Raw genomic sequence first — 24,283 nt, 5'->3', positions numbered from 1 at the left:
AAAACCACAAATCTCTACACCTCTACAAAAATCCAGAAAATCAAAACCCAACCGATTTTCCAACCCAAGAAGAAAGATTAAAGCTCCCATTTACTAAAAATTGATTTTTTATTGATTTTATTAATGATTGTTTTTTGAATTCCAATGATTGCAAGCAAATATCAAAATCAAAATAATGTTGAAAGAAAAGGTAAAATTCAAATTTAAAAAATAAAAACAAAAATAAAAATCACACATACCTCCAGCACGCACGTGTCTTCCTAGTCTCTTTGGAAGAGACTCTCTGCCTAAAATTCAGAGTTTGGGAAGAGCTTTCCGAAAAAATAGAAATAATCAGTGCTAACCGTACACAATTCCCATACACTTAAGTTGCGGTTAGCCTTGTTGGAATCTTCATCGTATTATCTGAACCGTCCATTAGCTTAAATCCAATATTCTCCCACAACCTACTAAAAATAACAAAAATTCAATGGTTCTGATCATCTTTTTTCAGAACCATCTTTGTCAACGATCTTAACCGTTCAATTTTTTTCGACTAGTTCGATGGTTCTGATCATGTTATCAGTTTAAAATTTACGAAATTGATTTATATTTAGATTGGACGGTTCAGATAGGTGGTAATGATGTGAACGAGAAAACATGCAACTAGTTGTATGGGAAGGTTTACATACAGTTAGCGCGCTAGTCATTTTGTCGAAGCAAATCAATTGATAGATGCGGACGGTTGAGATTCATAGTTTGACGAGGGATGATGACGATTTTTGGACACGTGGAGATCCGCTGGTGCTTTGTGAAGAGTCCGAAGCGCGCAACCATTGGGTTTTCGACAAGTGTCATGCCATGGTTGGCCGCAGGTTTCTTCTTTTGCCAGTCTGGCGCGCGCAAGGTTTTTTTTATTTTAGTTCGTTTCGCGACTTAGGAATCAGCGTGTGTCGCCATCCACTGGAGCCCACGTTTCAATTGGACAAATAATTAGAACCGTCCATTTTTTCTTTAATAATATAGATAATATACTAACCCAAAGTAAAGCCTATTTCATGATCTTATCCTTCGTTTTTAATAGTTGAATACAAACCATTGAAAATTTTCATTTCATTTTCTTAAGTTTATCTACAGATAATGATGATCAAAAACATCCTTTAAGAAATTATTTTATGTATTTAGATGGATTTCAGTAAAATGACAATTCAGATTATAAAAAAATACTGATCTTGTGGGCCCCATTAGGCAGCGACACACACAGGATGCTCAGTCGCGACAGAAGAGAAACGAAACTTTTTTTAATTGCTTTCAATTTGCTTCTCTTTTCGGGAGAAATACACTGGTACTCTGGCAGAGTGTGATAAATGATACGCTGGCAGTTAGAAATTACTAAGAAATTGCATATTTGGCACATAAATAATTCAAATAAACCGTCCAAATTATGGATATAATTTTAGATGTTTAATTAAAAATTTATTTTTATATAGATATATTTGCCTATTTTACAGATGGACATTTCTTGGACGATTCCAAATTAAAACATCAAATGGTCTTAATTCGAAAAACATGTGTACACGAATCAGAGGTTATAAGTTATTTAATATTTTATTTTTTCATATTTTAACCTTAAAAAAAAGTGGATTACATAAGTTAGACGGTTTAATTTGAGTTCATATGTGCCACGTGTACCATGTTATGTGCCTGCGTATCAAGCGTCATCCGCAGCCTGAGTATCAAATAACTCCTTCTCTTTTCGTTTTCGGGCTTAGGCTTTTTTAACTTTGCATGTATGAAGTGGGAAGCAGGCAACCGCGCGATGCACCGAGCATGTGCACACGCAGAAAGTTTCACACGCAGAAAGGTTTAACACGTGCCAACGAAGAAAGGCTGTGCAGGATGCCAGCCGTTAATCAGGTGGCCACAGGCTATCTATGTGTCGTGACCCAATATCATAATAGTGAATATTGATTATCAGACCTTTCATTAGCACGATCAATACAGATCGTCCATTATCCTACCTAATGACGAAATAATGATCATGATCATTCAATCAAAGTGGCTTTTGATAGAGGTGGACAATCAAGGTGGGCCTCACAAGATGGACGGTCCAAATCAAATGATTAGGATCATCCCATCAAAGTACTGATCAGGAGGGATGCACCACCATAAGTGGGTTGCACATGATCAACGCTCCTAAATCAATGATCAGGCATTTTGGAGCTATAATCAATCAATATGGGTCATCTACCATTCCTAAAATGGTTAGGATCATTACCTTTAATTGAAAATGAACATTCCCTCTTTCAATTAATTAATATGGGCCGTTGATTTTCCTATCTGACTAGAATTTGAAAAAGATGGACAAGCAAAGGTTTCCACCCGACATGATGTTTGTTCCATATCAATTTTCATACTTTTTATAACATTCATTTGATTGTCCATAACCAATCCTGGTGGAAATGACATGTGGGCCTTAGCATGACTTATTTGTTTTATCTACATCGGCTGTCCATTTTTTTCAGCTCGTTTTATGCATGAACCTAAAAATGAGGCAGACCCAAGTCTCAGCTAGACCACACCATAAGAAAAGTGGTGATCGATTATCTGGAAAAAAATATATGTATATATTTTTGGGGTCACAAAAATTTTATACTAAGATTATATTTGTTTTCCCCTCATCTAGGTCCATGTGATGATCAACTGGTTAGATGGCAAATAAACATTACAGCAGGCCCTACAAAGCCTTTAATTGTGGGTATTCAGTCACAATTGTTTCATGTGATGTGATCCACCTAATATTTTTATCTGCCTCATTTTTTGGGCCATGTCGTGAAATGAGCTGCTAAAATGGATTGACAGCGTGGTGAGAGGATGGAGCTTTTCCGTAGCTGACCACTATGGGAGGGGTCACTATCAAATCCCTGGGGCCATCTGATTTGTGGGCTTATGTTAGGATACAAACCCTTTGATGAAGTAGATCTAAAACTCAAGTGTGCCAAACTGCATGAAACAGTGTAGATTGAATGCCCACCCTTGAAACATTCAAGGCCACAAAAGTTTTGAAACTTGCTAATTTTTGTCTTTTGAATTCATCTTAGTTGGGAATAATTTCACTGATAACTTAGATGGCATAAAAATAACAGTGGACAGGGAGGCTTGAGTTTTAAATCAACCTCATTTTTTGGGCTCATGTCCTAATGTAAGCTAGTAAGACCGTTGGATACGGTGAATTTCTCACAAACATCATGGTGGCCCCACCTGGGTGAAGTTCTTGCAGTTGGAGTTCACACCATGTCCATTGTTTCTCCCAACCACTTCTAATCCAGGCCGTCTACACTGTGGGGCCCACCTGATGCACTGAGACAATGCCCGTTGCGTACATTCGCCCAATATAGAGGTGCATGTCACCTTAGCATAACTCAAAAGTACAGTTATCATGTGGGTGGGCAAATTCAAATGAGAAAACTGCTATTTTGGGGCAATGGCCCCATATATATAGATATAAGTAAAGTGAAAATTTTTGAAATAGAAGTACATAAGCATGAGGTATTTTGTGTGCAACATTGAAATCTTTCTCCCTCTAACCATTGGCATTGACAGGCCCCACCTAAGACTTAGATTTCCCATAACCAGCCAAAATACCACATCACCGTGCAACTTTTGGCCCAGCTCAATTTAGTGCTTTTTGATGGTCCACGAGGGGGCATCCATAATTTCAAGGTGCTTTTTTTACTATGAAAGAGTATGATAGTTGATACACGGGCACTAAAAACTGTACATATAGCACTTGTAATTCAAATTAATATAACTAAATTGTGTAATCAAACTTTCCCGGAATCATGTTCCAAAATAAGATTGATTGAACAATTCTAACCATGGATGCTTAGTTGAAATATGATTATTAGATTTTTCACTTTCACCATTCATGCCTAGGGGTGTACACGGGTCAATTTGAATCGAATTAGGCTCAACCCGGCCTGGCCCGGTCACCAGCCAAACCTAGCCCGAACCCGGCCCGACCCGGTCATTGGTCCAACATGTCCAGCCCGAACTCAGCCCGGTCAACAATCGAGCAAGTTCAGGCCAAGTTCGAGCTAGTTTCGGACCTTACAACAAGTTCATGAGAAGGGCTTTGGCAGGTAATCCGCGTTCCATTACAAGACTCTTGATCAACGGTTTATATAGTTGAACTATGAACTCCACAAAAAATTTAATTAGTCAAGATATTATAATTCTTTTTTGTATTTATATGAATATAAGCCGTTCAAGTTATACGTCTGTGAGGTAGATAAGTCATTGTCACTTCAAATATGGGCGGTGAACTATCTCAGAAGGGTAAATGAGAAAGGGATAGGTAGGGTTCGACCTCACGAGTCCGTCCCATGAGGTCGAGCTATGTGGGCCCCACCGTGATGCGTTTCGAACATCTACCCCATCACATACAGAAGTGGGGAGGGGCCATGCACCATTAAAAATCAAGTCAATCCCTGACTTGTGTGGGCTACACCACATACAGAAGTGGGGAGGGGCCGGGCACCATTAAAACATTCATAATCATTTTTTGGGCCCACCGAGATGTGGTTTGCAAATCCAGCCCATCCATTATGTGTGTCCCACTTGAATGAGGGTTCAGACCAAGTTTCAGTAGCATTAAAAACTCAAGTGGGCCCCACGAAGTGCTTTTATATGTTTTAACGATGTCTTCACATGATTTTAGATGGTATGGCCCACCTGAGTTCCGTATACGGCTGATTTTTGAGATATCCCATAATTTAGAGGGGACCCATCAAATGCACGGTGTTAATGGTCGACACACATCATAGTGGGGCCCACACAGCTGACCTCACGGGAGCTTATCGTGAGGTCGAGCGCATAATACCTTTTCCCATATATATATAGACACACACACACACACACTACTCGATCGAGTCGGGCCGAACTGGGACTTATCCAAACTCGGCCCAAACTCAATTTCGGGCGGAAGAAAATGGCCCGTCCCGACCCGATATCAATTCCGAGTTGGGCCGAGTCAAGCGAGTTAACCAGGCTAGCCCCGTTCGTGTACAGCCCTATCCATTCCCGGCGGTAAGTGATGTAGCTCAGATGGTAGAGCGATGGCTTTGCATCCACCAATCTAATTGTTAGATTGTCAAATGAGCATATTGATGGTGGGCCCCACACAATGCTTGGCTCTACTAAGTAGAAATTCAAATTGATGGTGGCCCCACACAATGCTTGGCTCTTCTAAGTAGAAAATCAAATTGATGGTGGGCCCCACACAATGCTTGGATCTTCTAAGTAGAAAATCAAATTTATGGTGGGCCCCACACAATGCTTGGCTCTAATAAGTAGAAAATCAAATTGATGGTGGGCCCCACACAATGCTTGGCTCTACTAAGTAGAAAATCAACCAAGGGTATCTTGTCCCATTTTCCCTCCATTGCTATTCTTTTGAAAATTTCAAATGGTCATGGCGCTTTTCTCTATCCAAATTTCAGTGTTTTGAGGTTTTTTTATTTTTTATTTTTTTCATTAAAACCCCTAACTTTTGGTTGAAGTGTGCAGTTTCTAAGTAATTTCTAAAATACCTGAATTTCATCCATAGCAATGTTAGAGTATCAAAGTTTGACTGGATGGCCAAATTTCTCTATTTTTTTAAAACTGATCCAACTGTGATTTCACACCGCTTATTTATTTTTATTTTTTAATGTATGGCGACAAGGTGATCTGGAGATAAAGATGAACGGCTTGGATATCATCCCCATGGGGCTAACAGACCCCATTTCGTATGCCGCAGGATATTGGGGTTGATCATCAAATGGACCCACGGGCCCCACTGTTGTTGTTATCTACGAACCTCATTTTTAATCGCATGCCCTCATATGATATGATATGATATTTCAAAACGGTTAGGTGGTTTGGATTGGTCCAGACATTTCTCTGGGCCCCACATATGTACACTGAATTTTGACCGTTAGACTTTTTCTACCCATTTTTCCCATGCAAGAGTAATTTACCTAATCAGTGGAACATTTTTTTCTCTTTTCGTCTAGAGAGTGCTCCTAGTGGGGAGCCAGTTAGGTGCAGCCCTTAACATGGGGCCACCTTGATGTATATATTTTATATCCATGCCATCCATCCGTTTTTCTAAATCATTTTAGGGCATAGAAATGAAATAAATCCAAATCTCAGGTAGACCATGCCATAGGAAAAAGTGGTGATGGACCATTAAATACTTACTGTGGGCCACAAAGGTTTTGTATTAAGTTGATATTTGTTTGATTTTCCCACTTTATATAGGTTTGCGATGACCTTATCAATAGGCTGGGCTCTGTTTTATTTTTGGGTTCATGGCTGGAAATAATATGAAAAATGGACGGCCGATGTAGGTATATAATATATTCATCAAGGTGGGCCCTATGATAAGGGCACCCATCTTGGGTGAGACTAGGCCGCACCTAATCTGTTCCCGCTGTAGTGTTCACACGACTTGATGAATTGTCTGGATGTCCGGATTACACGTCATCTAAACGGTGAAAATGAGGCTATGCATTCTTCCAACGTATCTGGGTGTTTCAAAATTTAAAAATAAATAAATGATTTTAAAATTTTCAAAAAATAATAAAGTCATTTTATATAATAGTGGTGTAGGTTTAGTTTCACGTACAAGTAAAGAGAAAATTTTGAGTTTATAAGAAAAAAAATTTATATAGGGCTTAAACCCCTTTTAGAGCCTGTTTGATTTTTGAAAGCTCATGTAATTACCTTAATAAATGGGTAATTATTACCATTTCACTCCATTTGAACATCAAACGAATTTCAGTCATGGAAATGGTTTAAAAGAGTTAGTTTAAATTTGTGGACCCCAATGTGATGTGTATTATATATTCATTCTGTCCATCCATTTTACCACAATATTTTAGGCATAATCTAAAAAATGAAGCAGTTCTAACACTCAAGTGGCCCACACCAAAAGAAACAGTGGCCCTAAGAGGTTTTTAACGGTAAATATTCGTTTTCCTTTTCCCCATGGCGTGGTCCACTTGAGCTTTGGATATCCCTCATTTTTTGGTTCATGTCATAAATTCAGTTAACATAATAAATGAACAGTGTGGATAAGCAATACGCATCATGGTGGGACCCATAAATATTTTGTGGCCATCTTAGTTTCTGCGTCAGGAATAGTGCTGTAAATACCAAATGAAATAATTATTACCCATTTACAGACTGAATTGAAAATTCAAACAAATCTTTGGCGGGCACGTGAATTTAGCTATTTTGAGTATTATCCGCACTGATAGCCACAATCTATAACATAAACCACACGGGCGCACCAGGTTGTGGCTGTAATGCAGTGTGGTGTTATGTGGTTTCGAATTTTCAGCCAACAGTCATGACCCTTGGCAAGGGTGTGTACACCCATTAATGCAACCTTTGAAGTATATGGATGGGACTACTCTAATGTAACAAGATAACATTTGAAGGTATCGTGACGGTTGATGGTCATCTTATATCAAATCAAATAAGTTTTTTAAATTCTTTCTTATTCAAATTTTTAATTTTTTTATAATTATTTTTAAATTCTAAATTTTCATCATTACAAATTTACAAATCCAAAATTCCTACACATTCTATCAAAACCCTTCATTTGATGGGCCCACAAAGTTTTTACGGGACCAACTAGTACCGGCATTATTGGAGGGGTCACTACCAAATTGTAGTACGATGCTAGCAACTACTAAAACTTTTCCACCTTCGCTCTTAAATTTACATATATTAATTCCACTCTTTTCTTTTCTATTATTTTTAAAAGATAATTCTTTCCAAAAAAATGTATTTTTATTTAAAACATATTTCATCTGGTTTACCCAAAATATTATATATTTTACATTGTCCTTAAAAAATATTTTTCAATAAAATTTATTTTTTTTTGAAAATGAGGTTAACTAGGTTAGCCTAAAATAACTTGTGCTAGGATATAAACCCCTACATGAGGTAGACACAAAACTCAAGTGTAATGCACCATGAGAAACAATGTAGATTGAAAGCCCACCATTGAAACATTCAAAAGAGCATGGAAGTTGTGAATCAAGCTGATATTTTTGTATTTTTAGCTTATCCCACTTGAAATAACCTTATAAATGGTTTGGATGGCATATAACATCATAGGGGACTTTTAAAGGTTTCATCTGTAAGCATTTTCCTCCCCAATTTTTCTTACCATGGCCTGCTTGAGTTTTGGATCTGCCTCATTTTTCTAATCCAGCAAAACATATTGACCAGGTGAATTTCTCACAATCATGATGGCCGGCCCCACCTAGGTTCTCCCGTCCCTGTCCCTCCAGTTAGTGAAAACTTATCTTGCCCTGAAAAAAATCAAAGTACCTTATTAGATGGGGCAATTAAGAATGCCAACTTCAAAATGACTATCAATTCAGGCGCGCTACCACATTTTACCATAGAAACAAGCGGTAACTTTTCTTCCCACCGTTGGAGGTCATAGGCCATCCGCATCCGTTGTTTTCTAAGCCAGGCCATTTACACTGTGGGGCCCACCTCTAAATTCAAAGGAAAAGAAAATGCTACTTTGGGGCCTGAAAATAAAATGGGCCCCATTTAACTATGCAAATCAATTAAGATTTTTTATAATAGACCAAAAAAAAAAAGAGCACGAGATATTTACGGTGTAAGATTGAAATCTTTCCCTTGCCAACCATTGGCATTGACAGGCCCTACGCAAGACCTAGAAGTTTCCATAACCTGCCAAAATACCACATCACCGTACAACTTTTTGCCAGCTCAATTTAGTGATTTTTAACGGCCCACGTGCAGGAATTGATAATTTCAAAGTTTTTTTTTTGTTTTAATAAACTATGATAGAACATGATAATTGATACACAGGCACTAAAAACATTCAAATTAATCAAACTAATTGTGTAACCAAATTGTTTCTTACTCCTAATCTTGTGACTGAACTCCCCCGCGGCACACATTGGAATGATATCCACGCTTTTCCTGGCTTTTTCTGTCAGTTGGTTCTGACTTTTGATTTGATTGAATGTGGAATTAATTTAGAGGTAAAAATGCATTCCGCTTGAATGTGGAATTAACTCATAAGGTCTGTGTATGATATGTTCTTTCAGGGAGAATTTTTTGAGTATGGAGGAAGCAGTATTTCACCAACCGGACAGTTGCAGGAACTAAATCTGGGACTTGGCCAATTTATGCTCATCTTGTACGGTAGAGGCTTGTACATAGTGTGTAAAGTTGTGTAGAGAATTCAAGCACAAGAATAGTGTAGAGTTTTGTAGAGATCTCTAGAATATTCTATAGTTCTCCACTCTCTTCTTGCAGCAAGAGTAATGTAGAATTATCTAGAAGGTTTCTAGAGTGTTCTTGACTATTGGATGACCACCACATGGTACCATTCTACCCATCCATGTAAAGTAACTAGAAGGTTCTTGGGTCTATATGAGGAGTTGTCATCATTTATAACCATTCTTTCATTCTCACTTGCATCTCTCTTGCATCTTGATAGTGTTTGGTGCACAATGCTCAGTGTTTGCACTGGGGAGTAGGGTGACTCACCCAGAACAGGACTGTGAGTGCGAGTGCCACACAACCTATGCTCAGGGAACCACTTGGGCCATGACAAGTAGCTTATAATTGGAGTATTAAATCCATGTTCCTTACATCTAGCACATAAACAGTATGACTGGGGCAAACCATTAGCAGCTCCTTTGGACTTTGGATGAATATGGGTTGAGAAAGAGCCACAGTTATAGTTCACAAATTTCCAACACAGGGCGCCACTCAATCTTACAATTCCTAGACAATTCTGGACATAAAATAGCTAATTTCTCTACGTAATTTGGTTGCTCCCACTCACTTAAAATAGCTAATCGTCCATGTATTTTTGCTGCTCCCACTAACACTTCCACCACTTGGCATGGCATCTAAGGCCCCTCTCACAAACCTTATCATTTTAGAGTTAAACAAGTTTCTAGTAAATTAATCTCAAGGACGTTTTAGTCATATGCTTATTTCCTGAAGATTTTGTTAGAGTCCTCTGTGAAACCTGACTCATGGGTGACCTTTTTTTTCATTTGAGCTCCATCTTGCACCTAGTTTCTTCCAATAATGCTCTATATTCATTGCTTTGTGGTTATATTTTTTCCTGTTTGCATTGGTAATTGAGCAGTATTTTAAGGAATTTATTTGAGCAAATAAATCTAGCCTTGGATTGCAGAATAATTTACTGACAGGTTGCAGGGTTCTCGCCGAGATATTTTGAGATATGGGAGTTTGGGCATTGCTGTGTCTTGTTTCATTTTTACTGCCACCAATTGGAAGGTAAAACTCTCCAAACAGAAAGCACAAACTAGAAGGCGTACATTTGGCATATTTCAACTACATCTGGCATAATTGTTTGATGGATCACATGAAGTTTGTATTTATTTTTGGGGAGCACTTCAATTTTAAGTTTTCAGTTCCTGTATTGGATAAACTGGAATCCATTACGATTGTGTAGGCAATGCAATATGCATCTCCAAAGGGTGTCCTAAATATGTTACTTGGGGTCAACCAGCCAAACCTTGATCAGAAGAAAGGTAAGATATCCTGTATTTATGAAAGTTCTTTTCTTTCAAAAGGAGGTGGGGTTTTTGATAGTTTCAATGCCAGTTGTGCTCTCCCAGCGCATCCTCTTGCAAAATTCCAAGATATGTTCTTATAGAAAGAAGATACTAATGAATCTCATGGTGATGAGATCTTTCCTCTTCAAAGGTTGAATACTTGAATAGAGTCCACCTTTCATTCATTTAGTAGCACCTTTGCTAAATGATAAAGTGCAAGCAACTCATTTCTTTTTCTTTGGGATACATTAAAAAAAATTGTAACCTAGACAATGGCACGTGTGCTGGTCTCAGACACAGATATAGAATCTTGAACACGATGGCTTTGAGAGTTGCAAAATGCCAACGAGTCGGTACAAAAACACTGTGATAGTGAAATATGCCAAGCTAGAACCTAGATGGAAGCAAATCATGGCACTTTGTGGTGGTGTATCTTGGTTTTTCTTTGATTCATTGGAACTCACGTCAAGAAGTTAATACTCATAACTTGTTGCTTTTTTTTACTGGTGATAGGAGAATCACGATCTTCAAGAATCCAACAATTTGTGAAATATATATCTGATGTTGAAGCCAGGTAGATAACAAGTTGCTTTTAGGGCCTGTTTGGATAGGGGGAAAGGAAAATAAAAAAAATGGATTGCTTTTTCCATAATGGGATGTTTCACCATGTTTGGATTTCAAACAGCAATATCTACCAAAATAACATAGTCAAATTATGAGCACAAGATACGAGTGGACAATTGTAAGAGCTTTATAAGATTTGCACTTGCTATCCAAAGAAAACTCACAAAAATGAAATCCATGGGAATCTTTGTTTGAATAGTGCTCATGGAAATCACCATTGGATAATCAATTAATCATTACATTTTTCTTTTTCTTTTCTCACTCTCTAAACAGGCCCTTAGTGTAGATTTTCTGGTAGACTTGGAAATTATCTTCTTCTTCTTCTTCTTTTTTTCCTAACATTTTCATCACTTAATTCACTTCTAATTGCCATTCTTTATTCTTGAAGCGGGACTACCCCTACTGTCCCAGAGTTTCCATCTAAACTTGATTGGCTGAATACAGCTCCACTTCAATGGCACAGGGTAATTCTTACATATTTATTATACCATAGATCTTTTATAGTACATTCCAGATGATTTTTCTTTCTTTTTCTCATTAGTATTTATTTTTATTGTAGTAATGATTGCTTGGTGATCTAAGAGTTTTATCTATTAATTGAATTCTTTCTCTGACTTATATTCATTTACATATTTAGTTTGTTTGATTTTCAAACTAAAAAGATCCAAGAATCTGGAAATTGATGGGTGGTTTGAAACTTGTAAGTATGATTTTAGGACTCTCTCTCCCCCCCCCCCCGGCGAGTCACAACTTGACTCGAGACTAAATGAGTGGCTGAGTCTGAAAACAATGGTTGAAAGTGCATTCTTTTCATCTTGTGTTTTTCAGCATGGTACTGGACCACTAATAGTTGTGCAGATTTTGTCCTTCAAAGAGGATTTCAAGTTGATGCACTTCCATCGATTTATCAAGAACCTAAGTGTTGTTGTTCTTATTTTTGGTATTTGATTGATTTCGGCAGTTTGTAACCTCGTTACGTGTGGTTTAGGGAACTGCAAACAACCTTAAGTGAGGTGGAATTTGTTACTTGATTAATTGATAGTCTTTGGCTCTTTAATCTTCATAGAGGAGATGTTGATAGGATCGTAAGTTAGTCACTGGACTGATGAATCTCATATAGTTATGCTCATTGGAGTCATCTCATGGGCCGATAGAGTAATGTGAAAGAACTAGATGACGGAAAATGAGGTTTTATGATGAAGTATGCCATTGCTAAACACTTATGTGATGGTTTATCCGATTAAGACATGGAAATTTTTGAGACATGTTTATGATCAAGTGGCTATAGGAAAATATCAAAGTTTGGTGGCAGTTTAGTAGTCTTAAGCAGTGTGAGAAATATTGCTGAGATTTTGAAAATCACGCAATAATATTTGCGAAAATACACTCCATGATATTATCATAAGATTATATATAAAAAAATCAGTGGATTTTAAAATCTCACATCTATATTGTGATAATATCGCGAGACTATCAGGAAATTAGTAACAACCTTAAGGAATTTGTAATAGAAATGTATATTTAAAATTTTAATTTATTTATTAATTTACAATAAATATTTTAAAATATTTTATTTTTGGTAAGATTTTCTTGATAATATCTTGAGAAAAAACTCAAAAATCGAAAATCTCTCAAGAAATTTCTGGGCTGAGAAATTGCTGAGAAGGCATTGGTAAGCTGGCCCTGCACTTTGGGATAAGGTTTTAGAGAGGATGGAGAGAAAATTATCCATGGGGAAAAGTAACCTCCCTTCTCCAGGAGGGAGAATTACTTTGATCAAGGCTTTTATTTCGAACCTCCCTTAATATTTCATGTTTTTATTCTGATCTCCTAAATCAGTTATTTTGAGGATTGACAGGCTCTGGAGAAACTTTGTTTGGCAGGGTGGATCTCGGACTAGGAAATTTCCTCTTTTGAAATGCAATGAGGTGTGTAAGCCAGTCTTGGAGGGAGTAACAGGTATTAAACATCTTGATCTGGTTAAATTTGCATTATTAGGTAAGTGGATTTGGTGTTTTGGTTCTAACTTCAAAGGAGGTCAGTTTGTGGAAATCTATAATCAAGGCCAAGTATGGTGTGGATCTGGGAGGGTGGAGGACTAAGAAATCCTCCTTGTATAGCGCCTTCTTTCTTTGGAAGGAGATTGATAAGGTGGCTATCCTGGTCTTCTGTAATCTAACCGTCTCTGTGGGCAATAGAGAAAAGGTTAGATTTTGGTTGGACCATTGATGTTGTGTCCTTTCCCTTATATTCTCCACCCCAACCTTATCTAGACTTTGTCTAGTCCTAGAGATCTTTGTGGTTGATTGTTTTTCGATTAGCGGCTTTGGTGAGGGGTGGACACCCCTATTCTGTAGAAATTTGAAGGATGAAGAAATAGTGGAGTTATTTGCTCTCCTTTCTCGTGTGCAGGGATTCGTGGTAGCCCCTAGGGTAGAGGATTTAATCATTTGGAGCCATGACAGGTTGGGAGCCTTCACGGTGAAATCTTTCTATGGCATCCTTTCCTCCCCTGAGGATCAAGCTTCCCCTAGCTGTATGGGTTTGGTGTGGTCTTATTCACGGCCTTTGCTTGGTTGGTTGGCAGAAATCGTATCCTCACTATTGACAACCTTCAGAAGAGAGGCCTTTTCCTCCTTGGTGCCTATCTCTTTTGCCTTGCTGATGTAGAATTGATGGATCACTTGCTGCTTCACTGGCCCTTCTCGGAAGTTTGGAGTGGAATCCTGTAGCAGGCCGATGTCTCTTGGGTCATGCCCTACTTTATCGATGGGCGTCTTCAGTCTTGGGACATAGGGGGTGGTGGAAAGCTCGAAAACAAGTGATGGATGTAAACTCATGGATTTGGAGAATGTTTTTCTGTATTTCAGACAACCCTAAAAGGTTGAATATATAGAGTTTTACAACGACTATACAAGGTAAGATGATAAATACAAAATCTTCTATGCAAGGAATGTGGGCTGTCTAACATCCCCCCTCAAACTAATGCTTGTCATCAACAAGTAACAGTTTGCAAACTAGAAATAAGTGGCGTGCAGACGTGAGGGACTTCGTGAGAATGTCGGCAAGCTGATCATGAGATGCGACATGTGGTAGCGATATGATCCGAGACTGAAACTTCTCGCGGATGAAGTGACAGTCAACTTCAATATGCTTTGTCCGTTCATGAAAAATCGGATTTGAGGCAATCTGAATGATACTCAGATTATCTACATGGAGTGGAGTAGGATCTTGCAAATGGACGCCCAAGTCAGAAAGAAGTCCACATAACCAGATAATCTCACTATAAGCTGCTGACATTGCTCTATGCTCGGCTTCTGTGCTTGATTTGGAAACAGTGGCCTGCTTCTTACATTTTCAAGAGATGAGAGAAGTGCCGAGAAAAACACAGTAGCCAGTGGTAAACCTACATGTGAGAGTACAACCGGCCCAGTCAGCATCTGAATAAGCATGAAGGTCCAGAGGAGCCGTGGAGGAGAAGAACAGAGATCGATCCAGAGTTCCATGTAGATACCGTAAGATGCGCAATACTACAGTCATATGAAGGGTTCGAGGAGTAGAAACAAATTGGCTAACAACTTGGACCGCGTAGGCAATATCAAGATGAGTCATTGTTAAGTAAACCAAACTCCTAACCAAACGACGGTATAAGGTGGGATCTGTAAGGACTGTACCATCGTTATGGCCATATTGAACGTTAAGTTCCAAGGGAGTCTGAACTGTCTTTTGATTCGTTAAGGAGGCCAAGGCGAGAAGATCCTTGGTATATTTATGCTGGCTGACCAAGATTCCACGTATAGAACGCGAAAATTCAAGTCCAAGAAAGTATGTCAGATTACCCAGGTCCTTCATCTTGAAGGATGACTTCAGAACTTCCTTTAAAGCCGAGATGCCAGTGTCATTACTACCAGTCAGAAGTAGGTCATCAACATATACGAGAACAATGATGATTCCATGCTCAGAGGTGCGCAAGAATAATGATAGATCATGACCACTTTGAGTAAAGCCAGCTCTTGTAACAACATCATAAAAACGTTGGAACCATGCCTGAGGGGCTTGTTTGAGACTGTATAGGGCTTTCTTTAGGCAACAGACTTTATTGGCAGGGATTAAAGATCCAGGATGAGGTTTCAAATAGACTGTTTCTTGGAGGTCTCCATGAAGAAAAGTATTTTTCACGTCCATCTGAGTGAGGGGCCAAGAGCGAACTAATAATACTGCTAGAAGAGTGCGAACAGTTTTCATCTTGGCCATAGGAGCGAATGTCTCATCATAATCAATTCCGTGTTCTTGTTTCCAAATCAAGTGCGAACTTGCTCTTCTTGCCGTTCTTTGGGTCATCCGGTTAGATAGGAATAACCGTTGTTTTGAAAATAAGAAGTGTTCTATCAACGGGGTTCTTTGTAAAGTTTTCCAATTCATTAAAGAGTGGGCTCCTTGATCTTTTGTGGGTTGGGCTTCGAGCTGCATGTCTATACATCCTTATTTTAAGAAAATTACATAAGGCAAATGCAACCGAGTTGTAACAACTCTATTCAATTTTCTCTACAAGCGCATTAATTATTTTAATGAGATTGGATATGTTATTTCGATCCGATTTTGTTTTGGACAACGGTTTATTGGATTCACAACTCTCCTCTTTTAACATCTGTACCCGATTTTCCTTATTTATATGAAAAATGTATGTAGGTGAATGATCTTTTTTAGCAGATGCAAGATTGTGATTGGAACCCTTGGGAAAATGGATTTTTGAAGGCTAACTAATAGAGGCTTTCTCTTCATAATCTTCTCACCATTGTTCGGAGTATCCTCGATATTATCTGTATCTCCAACTCGACGATACCAATAACACTGGTAGCGATAGCGATAACACTGGACACTGGTATATCGAAAATTTCAAGTGTCGATGACATATCACGAAGAGGGAAATGCGAACCCACTTAAAGGCTTTGGTGAGCAAACCCACTTAGCCAATTATCCTCAGGGTCTTTTTGGTTTCCATGGTGTTGAAAGTTTATGATAGTAAATTAATTTTGGTAGGATAAGAAATAAATCGATAGCTAGAATAGAACTTCAGACCTGCCTTGTCTTGAACTAATAATCTCAACATATTAAAAACAAACAAATTCATTGATTACATTAACAAAATGCATCCACCAAATAAATGAGCAAATAAACAAGATAACAGCAACGATTTCTAGAAAATGAATTATGATCAAATGAGCAAAAGAAAATAATTGCAACAAAGGAAAGACTGCTACATCTGGCATGCAAACTCTAAATAAAATCCTGTATCTTTGATTCTCAGTGCTGAATCCAAAATCTGAAGTGTTGTTAGAAGTAATTCAACAACATCTACAAAAGCAAAGCAACGGTACCAGGATCCATTTGCATACTAACCATGAGAACTGGCAATACAGCCATACAGGTTTTCTATAGGACACTTGCAACATATAACTGTCACAAGAGAGTAACATTTGGAAAAGATATGATACCTTATTTGAGGAAGTAGATAAATCATTAACAACAATCATGGTAAATACCAGAGTAGATCTTCAAGTGAAAAGAGCTGGATCCTGTGTATTACTAGTATTTTTTAGTAAATGAGACCAACCTACAATTCACAAACATGGCACTTATGTTGATCGACCGAGGACAACCAATTCATGGCTTTCTCATGGGTTGGCGGATACCAAAAAGAAATGAAATACGTGGATGTTTCTAAGGCCCAATTGGTGGACACCAAAAAATGAGTTCATCTCATTTTAGTTAACAATTAACAGTAATTATGTATTAGAAATCTTGATCTATATGACAGAATTACTGTTAATTAAAAAGGGATGAACTGTTTTTACTTGTCTTCCAAACAGGGCCTAAGCATTTTATCTATAGATTCTCTTTCTGGACCGTTGCTGTAAACCTTTTCTGACTGTCCAAAAACAACAATTGATCAGCTATTTATGACTTTCCGGTTGTAGCTACTTGTAGACTAATAGGCTATGGCTCATCCAAGAATTTGCTGACTTATTGCAGGCTCTGGATTCATGACCTTGTAAACCAAACCAATCCATGGTTTTCTGGGACAGAACTGTTCAGTTATCTTGTCAAGAAGAAGAAGAAGAAGAAGAAGAAGAAGAAGGAAAAAAACCATTCAGTTAATAAATGGTTTTACGGACAGCACCATCTAGTTACTAAATGTGATAGTTTAGTTACTAAATGGTACCGGAAGTGCATCGACTCCTAAACAGAAGTGAAATCAAAGGCTAAACTCAAATGAGAAACCGCCATTCAGTCTCTTCATCAACATAGTAACATCTTCCATGCATACATATATGAATGAAACTGCAATACACTGTAGGGATCCATTGGCACTCAAAAAGCAAATATTTATACAGAAACTAAAACAACTGTGAACCCACACTGTTAGAACTACATACGCAAACAAAATTAGATACCGCAGCCAGTTCAGAACCAGAAAAGGGAACTGATACCAATGTAGTCAGCAATTACCTTACATGAGAAATGGCTTCTCGATCTAATTTGCAACAGCCAATTTACCCTTCCCATCTTGCTGTTGCTCTATAAACTCCTCAAACTGCTTATGCCTCTGCCTTAGACTCTGAATTATCTCTTCAGTAATGTCATTAATCTGCTTTGGCAAGTATCTCTCCATCCGATCAAACCACTCCCCCAACGTAATCTTCTCCAATTCCTTTGGAACAGCTGAATTCTCTTCAATAGCTGTAGTATCCTCTCTCACTCTATCTGATGTTTCTGCAACCTTCTTGACTGGAACAGACTCCAACTGTGTCAATTCATCCTCTGAAGTAATTCTGCCCTTGTTTGGAGCGGCCCGCCGCCTCGGATTTCTACGCAATCCATTTTCCACTAGAGCATTCTCTAAATCCGATTTTTCTTTAACCTTGACAGTAATTGAGGTGTCTAACCCTAGATTCGATTTTTCAGTAACAGACTCCAATAGCACTGGATCATCCTTCGAAACAATCCTAGCCTTAGCCCTGCCCTTGCATTGTCGGCCCTGCCGCCCCTTATTCCTCTGCGGCTGATTCTCCAGCGGATCAGGGCCGGGATCAGATCTGCTGTCGATCCTGACCGAAATTGAGGTGGCTTGGCCGATCTTGATGGTGTCGCCATCACTGAGGCTAGACGGAGAGAGGGGATGGAGCTTGACGTCATTGAGGAAGGTGCCGTTCGAGGTGTCGAGATCTGAGACGCTCCATTTTCCGGCGGTCAAGACGATTTCTAGATGCTTTTGCGAGATGGCCGGGTCTTTGATGGTGAAGGTGTTGCCTCGGATGACTCGGCCGATTCGGATGGAGGATAACTCCGGGCGAGATTCTAGGGTTTCGCCCTGCCGAGGGCCTTTGTCTATGGTCAGTTTCAAGGTAGGGTTTTTGGCTTCTTCCATGGGAGAGAGATTGGAGGAATGCGAAAACAGAAGAAATCGAAATCCAGAGAAGAAGAGGGAAATGAGAAGAAATCGAAATCCAGAGAAGAAGGAAATGAGAAGAAATGCGAAAACCCTAGGGGTCTGTTTGGGCGGTGGGATTAGAAGGGATCCACGTTTGGGGAGAACGGAAAAGCTTGGAATTTCATTAAATAGAATTGCATTCGGTCTCGTGCCAATTTCACTCAATGTTAGCAAGTTGTTATAGGTCCCACCATGATGTGTGGGCTATATCCACACCGTCCACCCATTTATCAGGATTATTTTAGAGCATGGGCCAAAAAATCAGGTAAATCTAATGCTCAAGTGGACCCTACCATAGAAAGTAACAGGGATTGAATACTTACCGTTGAAAACTTCTTTGGGGCCACATGAGTTTTGGATCTACCTCATTTTTAGGCCCATGCCATAAAATGAGGTTACAAAACAAATGAACAGTTCAGATATAACACATGTGTGTTATTTTCAGTAATTTTAAATGACGGTGGGTATATTCATTCAATGTACCACTGTATTATTAACAAAGCAGGGCATTCAATGTACCACTGTATTATTAACAAAGCAGGGAATTAATCTTATCCCATGGCCAGGGACAATCCCTGCCTTCTAATCCCACCGCCCAAACAGACCCTAGGAATCTCTCTCCCTCTCTCGAGTGAAATTTGAATTTGTAAAATAATACAGCGATTCGCGGGAGTAGGGAAATTAAGAGGCGATTCGCAGTGTACGAGCTAACTAAGCGCACACGTGGGAGATCTGAGCCGATAATTAGGTGGGTTTCACATCAGCATGGTGTGGGAGATCTAATTATTTGGGAAGTCAGATTGCATACTGAGAGTTACTCAGTACGCTTCAGTAAACTCAGTGGGGCCACTGTGGATGTATTTCGTTTTATCCGCCCCATCCACCCGTTTCTCAAGCTCATTTTAGGACATGTTCCAGAAATCGAAGCATATCCAAGACTCAAGTGGACCACACCAAAGGAAACAGTGGGCATATTAACGTCCACCATTTAAGAGATGGTTCCTAAAATGAAATAAATAAAAATTTCAAGTGGACCACATCACAGGAAACAACAGTCATTTAACTCCAACCATTTAAAAATTCCTTAAGGTCCACAGTAATGTTTATTGACCATCCTACCTGTTGATAAGATCATATGTACAGATATAGATGAAATGAAAAGAAAAAATATCGGCTTGCTCTTAAAACTTTTGTGGCCAATCGCTGATAACCACCGTTTCCTATGGTATGGTATGGCACACCTATCTTTTTTTGAAATACGTCCTAAATAACTTGATAAAATAAATGGACCGTGTGGATATACAATGCATACATTGAGGTGGGCCATACGGTTACATACATTGAGGTGGGCTCTACAGTTGGGGTCTGCGCAGATAGATGGTTCCACACTCGTTCAGAGTGAGGAAAAACACAAATATCAACTTAGATCAAAACTCTCATGGCTCCTAATAGAGCTGAGCAGAATCCGGACCGATCTGACGGATCTGACCCGATCTAATCCGAACCGAAGGCCAGGATCAAGTCGGATCGAGTTGGTCTGGTCAGATCCGATCGTACATTGGATCGAGTTCAGATTAGTGGTCAATCCGAATCGATTCGATCCGATTCGGTCGGGTCTATATAAGTAGTTTTTTTATATTTATTTTTTTACTTTTTACCTACCCGGCAGCAGCTACCCTCATCCGAACCCTAATATATATTTTTTTCTCTTTCTCTCCCGAATGAGCGTCGCACGGCCCGTAGCCACCCATCTCGATCTGGCCACTCAAAGGCCCGTGCTTTCTACGGCTTCCAGATTGCCATCAAGGACATCCACTCCGAGATGTACAGCCTCCTTCTAGAGTCCTATATCAAGGACTCCACCAAAATGGCTCATCTCTTCCGTGCAATTAAGACCATCCCCTGCATTGCGAAGAAGGCCGATTAGGCGTTGAGGTGGATCAACGGTTCGGAATCTTTTGTCGAGTAGTTGATCGCCTTCGCCTGTGTGAAGGGGATCTTCTTCTCGAGGAGCTTTTGCACAATATTTTGGTTGAAGAAACACAGTTTGATGCTAGGCCTCACATTCTTTACCCTAGTGGTCTGCTAGCCTGAAATTTTTTTAATTTTTTAAAAAAATTTCAAAGATAAAAAATAAAAAATTAGAACCGATCTAAACCGTACCCAATCTGATCCGACTCGATTTCCTTGACCAAGTTGGACTCGAATCGGATTAGGCTAATGGTGCACCGAATCGGATCGAGTTAGATGACCCAAACTTGGTCCTGGATCGGTTCGAGTTCGGATCATGCCATGGAAATTTTAGACCGAGTCGAGTTAGACCCAATTCGGTCCGACTCAACTCGATGCACAACTCTAGCTCCCAATAAGTCTTTTATGGTGGGCGATGAATCACCATTGTGCAGTTGACTTGAGCCTTTGATTAGCCTCATTTTAGGGCTCATATCCTAAGGGTAGGAAATACCCACCTTGGCATGAGCACACTGTGGCAGGATTTGATTGGACAACATGCTCTTATCATAAATGAAATGAAGGCCTAATAAATGCCCAATAGGATCAAATAGTTTAGATGATGACAATGAATGTCAAAAGGTCTAACTAATCACAACATAATCAGAGAGTATCTTATCACCTCTCTAATTCTACTGCTAGAATAGCTCATAGATTACTTAGATCATCTACAAGCAAGGAAGATGGACAATGGATATTTTAGCACTTTTTTCATAAAATTTCACTAAAACTTTGTTTATATATATATATATATATACCTTTAATGAGAGAATTTCAATTGAAGAGGATATCGAAGGAGCTTAAATGAGGCAAGGCTCATTCCTATTTCTTTCAATTTCTCTCATGCATCTGTTCCATTTCAAGTCTAGAACTTAAATTAAAGAGATGGAGGAAATATAAAAAATTCATGAAACTGACTTACTAGTGGTTGCTCACAAGTTGGGGTGAGTTCAATCTCTCTCATTCAATCACATTGCAGGATGGGCCCAATGTATATTGCTTATCTTAATTTGTCATATAACAACCAAAATTAAAGAACATGATTATAAAAATCAGAAATATGGAATTAGCTGAAACATCATTGTCTTTTCATAAAGTATCTAAGTACTAAGTGACTACTTAACAAGCACTCAATAAATCAAATTTTGTAATGATTGTCTTAGTCCGCATGACCACATTAAATGGAGTTGACTGCTGATCTAGTGTTTGGCCAGCATACACACATCCAACTTAACAAGTCATTATGAAAATCTCAATTTCTCACAAATATCTATTCTAATCATTTTTGTAGTAATATTATAATACAGATATCTTTAAAAATAAGAAATCTTTTAATATAATTCTTAGCATTTTGAATTAGGGACCGAAAACAACTTATTTTTATACATTTTCATGAAACGAATTGCCTTTTGCACCATTAGTCAAAAACCTCCTCCCACTAGTATCATGTGCAATTTGACCAAAAGCTATTATTGGTCAGGCCAGCACATTGGGCTTTCCTGCCTGGTCCACTTTGGGCTGGACTTGGATTGGGTATAGGCCCGAGGGTTGAGCTTAGACTTAAAATTAAGGCCCATATTTCAATCCGGAACCTTACTCTTGCTCTGGTGGTAGATTCTTAGGAGTTTCAACACCTGGTCAAAGGTTCGAGTATCCATAGGTGGTGAAATCCCACTACGGCATGAGTGTGTGGGGGTATGTGTGCGTGTGTTAAAATTAAGAGAGAGAGAGAGAGAGAGAGAGAAAGAGTGTGTGTGTGTGTGTATGCGTGTGTACAATGGCCCATTGATCCAGCCCAAATCCAACTCGACTGGGCCTATAATTATTTGCAATGACAAATTTGTAACATAAAAACAGGAACTCAACTTAGAAATTGGCCACTAATTAATGGTTAATTATTGTTAATAAATGCATGGAGGGAAGGAAAATTTTATTTGGCTCAAATGGGCCTCACCGTGGTCTTTATGTGAAATCCACCCCAACCACTAGGTGCATCACCTTATGTTAGGTCTACAAACCAAAAATCAACCCCATCCACTATTCAAGCAGACCACATAATTAGAAACAATAAGCAGGGCAATATTCACCCTCCAAACTGTTTTCCTTAGTGTGGTCCACCTAAATCACATATGGGCCTTATTTTTTTAATCAAGGACTTAAGTTTTTGTGTGGCATCTAATGGCTAGAGTAGAATTCATATAATCATCGCAATGGGCCTAGTAAAAATGAAGGGTGGATGTATCTCTCCTAAACCCTTTCTGTTGGTGTGGCCCTACCTTAGGTACGAATCAACTTAGGTTTTTTAGCGGTGGGTCTAACATGGAATTAGACATCTAATGGTCAAAGTAGATTTCACATACACATCATAAAATTCCTTTTCTTAATATATCGTTAGAAACAACACTTACATGAATGCCCACCCTTGATTTTTTACGGGTCATACCATTATGCGTATGTGAAATACGCTTCGGCCATGCCATGTGCAATTGCAAGTTAGGGTTGAGGTAAAACGTCAAGTTGACCTGATTAAGGTGGACCATAACAAAGGACAAATTTTAAGAGAGACATCCACCCTTGATTTTTTCAAGGCCAATTACGATGACTACATGAAATCCACTCCAACCATTATATGCCATACCAAAATACAAGCTTGAGACCCAAAACATTAGGCCCATGTGTGATTCAGGTGGAACACACCACTGGGAACAACTTAGAGGGTGAGATTACCCTATATACTATTTTTAATTGTGTAGTCCACTTAAAACACGAATGGAGCTGAATTCTTTTGCCCTAAACTTAACATGAGGCAATGTACCTGATGGTCGGGGTAGATTTCATATAAACACCAAGGTGGGCCCCACCTTAGTTGGCAATCCCTTCCATGCATATGAGCCCAAAAATGAAGTAGATGGAAGGAGTGGACCACAACACAAAACATGGAAATAGTGGTTATCGAACACCTATGGTTGAAAATTTCTTAGGACCCATAAAAAATTCCCTTCATCTGGGTTTGTGTGACCTTTTGAACATGTTAGATGACAAATAAACATCATGGTGGGCCATAAGAATGATTCAACGGTGAACGTCATTATTACCATTATTTCTTATGGTATGGTTGACTTGAGCTTTGGATATGCTTCAATTTTGGGTTGATGCCCTAAAATGAGTTGACAAAAATGGATGAATGGTGTGGATGAAACACATACATTATAGTGGATTGTATGGAGCTTGATCACTAGGGATATAGTTGGTTTTACCAATCCCCTTGAGTTTGAAAGGGTCTCTCACTGGGAACAGATTTGGTGAGGTCAGGACACAATAGAGCCTTGAATTGGAGATTTGATTGGTCCACGGGCCATGTGATGTTGGTTGAGAGCTGAGTAAAGCCTTGAAGTGGTGAGATTTGATTAGGCCACGTGTCATGTGATATTGACTGATTACGTGTTCAATCGAACCACTTTCAAACACTTTGTGTGGTCCCATCTCTAGTAGCGACACCTGGCTCAATAAAATCTCCCAATGCCAGGGCCTTAGATTATTC

The 24,283-nt window shown here is 39.0% G+C and overlaps 2 protein-coding genes across 4 annotated transcripts; one reads left to right on the top strand and one right to left on the bottom strand.

Moving 5' to 3' along the window:
- Positions 1 to 10,090: 10,090 nt before the first annotated feature.
- Positions 10,091 to 14,063, top strand: LOC131230818 (protein SUPPRESSOR OF QUENCHING 1, chloroplastic-like). Of its 3 annotated transcripts, XM_058226821.1 has the most exons (6): positions 10,099 to 10,335; positions 10,514 to 10,592; positions 11,130 to 11,190; positions 11,629 to 11,704; positions 13,124 to 13,199; positions 13,653 to 14,063. In XM_058226821.1, the coding sequence occupies exons 2-6, from the start codon at positions 10,517 to 10,519 to the stop codon at positions 13,670 to 13,672; spliced, it is 309 nt and encodes a 102-aa protein (XP_058082804.1). In that variant the 5' UTR covers positions 10,099 to 10,335; positions 10,514 to 10,516; the 3' UTR covers positions 13,673 to 14,063. The 3 variants fall into 3 exon arrangements, 2 of the variants coding, with proteins under 2 accessions (XP_058082803.1, XP_058082804.1); XM_058226820.1 differs by having other exon boundaries at positions 10,091 to 10,335; positions 13,124 to 14,063; XR_009164102.1 differs by lacking the exons at positions 13,124 to 13,199; positions 13,653 to 14,063 and adding an exon at positions 11,878 to 11,922 and having other exon boundaries at positions 10,122 to 10,335.
- A 3,451-nt stretch (positions 14,064 to 17,514) lies between these two features.
- LOC131231753 (FHA domain-containing protein At4g14490-like) lies at positions 17,515 to 18,731 on the bottom strand. Its single transcript, XM_058228057.1, has one exon. The coding sequence runs from the start codon at positions 18,667 to 18,669 to the stop codon at positions 17,776 to 17,778; it is 894 nt and encodes a 297-aa protein (XP_058084040.1). The 5' UTR covers positions 18,670 to 18,731; the 3' UTR covers positions 17,515 to 17,775.
- Between the last annotated feature and the right edge of the window lie 5,552 nt (positions 18,732 to 24,283).

This window comes from Magnolia sinica, chromosome 17, assembly GCF_029962835.1.
Source record: "Magnolia sinica isolate HGM2019 chromosome 17, MsV1, whole genome shotgun sequence".
In the NCBI taxonomy this organism is placed as follows: Eukaryota; Viridiplantae; Streptophyta; class Magnoliopsida; order Magnoliales; family Magnoliaceae; genus Magnolia; species Magnolia sinica.
The sequence above is the reverse complement of the archived record's forward strand: the minus strand, read 5'-3'. Positions and strand labels throughout refer to the sequence as shown.

Coding starts and splice junctions, on each gene's coding strand:
- LOC131230818 (XM_058226820.1), top strand. CDS start 10,517: ATGCAATATGCATCTCCAAAGGGTGTCCTAAATATGTTACTTGGGGTC. Junction 10,593..11,129: donor AAACCTTGATCAGAAGAAAG/GTAAGATATCCT, acceptor TACTGGTGATAG/GAGAATCACGATCTTCAAGA. Junction 11,191..11,628: donor ATATCTGATGTTGAAGCCAG/GTAGATAACAAG, acceptor TTATTCTTGAAG/CGGGACTACCCCTACTGTCC.
- LOC131231753 (XM_058228057.1), bottom strand. CDS start 18,669: ATGGAAGAAGCCAAAAACCCTACCTTGAAACTGACCATAGACAAAGGC.